Source organism: Colobus angolensis, unplaced genomic scaffold (assembly GCF_000951035.1).
Source record: "Colobus angolensis palliatus isolate OR3802 unplaced genomic scaffold, Cang.pa_1.0 Scaffold135, whole genome shotgun sequence".
Classification (NCBI taxonomy): Eukaryota; Metazoa; Chordata; class Mammalia; order Primates; family Cercopithecidae; genus Colobus; species Colobus angolensis.
In genome coordinates, this window is record NW_012114433.1 from 2,873,119 (window position 1) to 2,876,569 (window position 3,451).

The 3,451-nt window shown below is 48.1% G+C and overlaps 1 protein-coding gene across 3 annotated transcripts in view; it reads left to right on the forward strand.

The window, feature by feature from the left end:
* The window catches only part of DAGLB (diacylglycerol lipase, beta), a 42,567-nt gene that overhangs the window by 17,729 nt on the left and 21,387 nt on the right, over positions 1 to 3,451 (forward strand). For 2 of the 3 annotated variants that reach the window (XM_011934378.1, XM_011934380.1), the window contains one exon: positions 1,649 to 1,776. The exons of the other annotated variant lie outside the window; for it this stretch is intronic. In XM_011934378.1, the coding sequence (XP_011789768.1) occupies positions 1,649 to 1,776 (128 nt within the window). The remainder of the gene's footprint in view (positions 1 to 1,648; positions 1,777 to 3,451) is intronic. 3 annotated transcript variants of the gene reach the window in all.

Sequence of the window (3,451 nt, forward strand, 5' to 3'; positions counted from 1 at the left end):
GTTTTTAGTAGAGACGGGGTTTGGCCGTGTTGACCAGGCTGATCTCAAACTCATGACCTTAGGGAATCTGCCTGCCTCGGCTTCCCAAAGTGCTAGGATTACAGGCGTGAGCCACCACACTGGGCCTATTTTAAAAATATTTTTAAAAAATCACTTTTTTAACTTTTCTTTTAGGTTCAGGGGTACCTAAACAGGGTTGTTACACAGGTAAACTCATGCCATGAAGGTTTGTTGTAGAGATTATGTTTTCACCCAGGTACTAAGCTAGGACTCTACAGCAGTTTCATTAGCAGTTGGGTTGGAATCTGATTGGCAGCTTCCACTGGTTGTACGGTATCACCTGTCAGGTGAGGCATCTTCGTATCACCTGGAGTTCAGGTAGTGGGAACCCATTCCTGGCCACTTTATCATCCATCATATCTTTTTATTTTATTTTATTTTATTTTATTTTATTTTATTTTTTGAGACGGAGTCTCACTCTGTCGCCCAGGCTGGAGTGCAGTGGCGCAATCTCAGCTCACTGCAAGCTCCACCTCCTGACTTGAGGCAATTCTCTTGCCTTAGCCTCCATAGTAGCTGGGACTACAGGTGTGCACCACCACGCCCAGCTCATGTTTGTATTGTTAGTGGAGACAGGGTTTCACCATGTTAAGCCAGGCTGGTCTCCAACTCTTGGCCTCAAGTGATTTGCCAGCCTCAGCCCCCCAAAGTGCTGGGATTACAGGCGTGAGCCACTGCACCTGGCCACATCCATCATATCTTTGAAAGCTTGTGTTTGAGGAAATTTGCTGTTCCAAGTCTATGCATGAGAACAGTTCCTCCTGGGATGGGGACTGCAGTTCTCCCTGGGCGTGTTTGCTTGCTTCTCTGGGGCTGGGGGCAGAAACAGTTCAGCTTTGCTTGGTCATAGTTTTCCTGCTACAAGTCGTTATGTTTTTGAGAGAGAAAATTGCGCATAGACGGTATACATTTTCGCTGGTCCAGGTTAAGCCACTCAGTTCTTGGCAGCTCGTGTGTGGCAGCGGCATGGAAATGTACTAGTTTCAGGCATCTAGATAGGAAGCCCTGGCTCATTTCAGTAAAGACACCAGGAAAGTCATTGGAGTGTTTTTTTACTGTTAACTTCCCCCGTGCTTGCTGTGTTCCTATAAAATGAGGAGTCAGGCCAGGTGTGGTGGTTCACGCCTGTCATCCCAGCACTTTGGGAGGCTGAGGCGGGTTGATCACCTGAGGTCAGGAGTTCGAGACCAGCCTGACCAACACGGTGAAACCCCATCTCTACTAAAAATACAAAAATTAGCCGGGCGTGGTGGTGGGCGCCTGTAGTCCCAACGACTTGGGAGGCTGAGGCAGGGGGATTGCTTGAATCTGGGAGGCGGAGGTTGAAGTGAGCTAAGATTGTGCCACTGCGCTCCAGCCTGGGCGACAGAGCAAGACTCTGTCTCAAAAAACAAACAAACAAAAAAAATGAGGAGTCCATGTCAGTCTGTATTGAAGGAGCAGTTTTGCCTGTGGGCATCTGAGGGTTCTGTTCAGTGAAGGAGCAGGAAGAGTCGGGAGTTAGAGTTCAGGTTTCAGGTCTCAGTGTGTCGATCCACTGTGTTGGGAGTTCCCTTAATAAACAGTAGTTTTTGTCCTTCTCTTGCAGGAAGCTGATCTGGATGCAGAATTAGAAAACTGCCATCATTACATGCAGTTTGCAGCAGCGGCCTACGGGTGGCCTCTCTACATCTACAGAAACCCCCTCACAGGGCTGTGCAGGATTGGTGGTGACTGGTGGGTTGGCACAGTCTCAGCCTCCATAGCGATATTTCCCTTAAAACAAAAAAAAGCTTTCTATTTTGAGATATTTCAAAAACTTGTAAGAACAGTGCAAATAACTTCAATGAATCCTTTACCAAGAGTCACCAGCTGTGACTCATCTGGTCACATGTGCTGTATCTCTCTCTCTCTCTATATATATATATCCATCACATGTTGTCCATGACAAACATCCTATATGTATCTCTATATATATGTATACACACACACATGTATTTTTTTTTCCCTGAACCATTTTATTTTATTTTTCCCTTTTTGAGACAGAGTTTCAGTCTTGCTGCCCGGGCTGGAGTGCAGTGGCGTGATCTCAGCTCACCGCAACCTCTGCCTCCCAGGCTCAAGTGGTACTCCTGGCTCAGCCTCCTGAGTGTTTGGGATTACAGGCGCCTGCTACCAGGCCCGTCTAATTTTCTATTTTTAGTAGAGATGGGATTTCACCATGTTGGCCAGGCTGGTCTGGAACTCCTGACCTCGTGATTGGCCTGCCTCAGCCTCCCAAAGTGCTGGGATTACAGGCGTCAGCCACCAGGGCCGGCCTCAGGTAATTTTTGTATGTTTAGTAGAGGTGGGGTTTCCCCATGTTGACCAGGCTGGTCTCCAACTCCTGACCTCAAGTGATCTGCCTGCCTCAGCCTCCCAGAGTTCTGGGATGACAAGGTGTGAGCCACTGTGCCCAAACTCAGTAATACGCTTTTTAGCAATTTTTTTTCCAATCCAGGATGATGCATTGCGTCTAGTTTTCATGTCTCTTTGGTCTCCTTCAAGTTGTAAGTTTCTCAGCCATTCTTTCGTGATACTGACATTTTGAAGAGGACAGTGCAGCTATTTTGTAGAAGGGCCCTCGATTTGCATTTGTGTGATGGTTTCCCTGTGATTAGATTTACATTTTGCATTTTTGGCGGGAATGGTCCATGACAAACATCCTTCCTAGTGTATCATATCAGGGGATACACGATGCCGGTTTGTCCCGTTTCTGGTGATATTAATGATTGCTTGGCTGAGGTGGTGACTGCCAGCCTTGAAATCATTTAAATATCTTGTCCGGGGCCGGGCATGGTGGCTTAAACCTGTAATCCCAGCTTTTTGGGAGGCTGAGGCAGGTGGATCACTTGAGCTCAGGAGTTTGAGACCAGCCTGGGCAACCTGGCAAAACTCCATCTCACTAAAAATATAAAAATCAGCTGGGTGTAACGGTGTGTACCTGTAGTCCCAGGTGCCTGGGAGGCTGAGGCAGGAGAAACACTTGAGCCCAGGAGGCTGAGGTTGCAGTGAGCCAGGATTTGCGCCACTGCACTCCAGCCTAGGTGACAGAAGGAGACCCTACTTAAAAAATAAATTAAATAGGCCGGGCGCGGTGGCTCACACCTGTAATCCCAACACTTTGGGAGGCTGAGGCGGGTGGATCACAACGTCAGGAGATCAAGACCATCCTGGCTAATGTGGTGAAACCCCATCTCTACTAAAAATACGAAAAATTAGCTGGGCATCGTGGTAGGTGCCCATAGTCCCAGCTACTTGGGAGGCTGGGGCAGGAGAGTGGCATGAACCCAGGAGGCGGAGCTTGCAGTGAGCGGAGATCACACCACTGCACTCCAGCCTGGGAGACAGTGAGACTCCGTCTCAAAAAAAA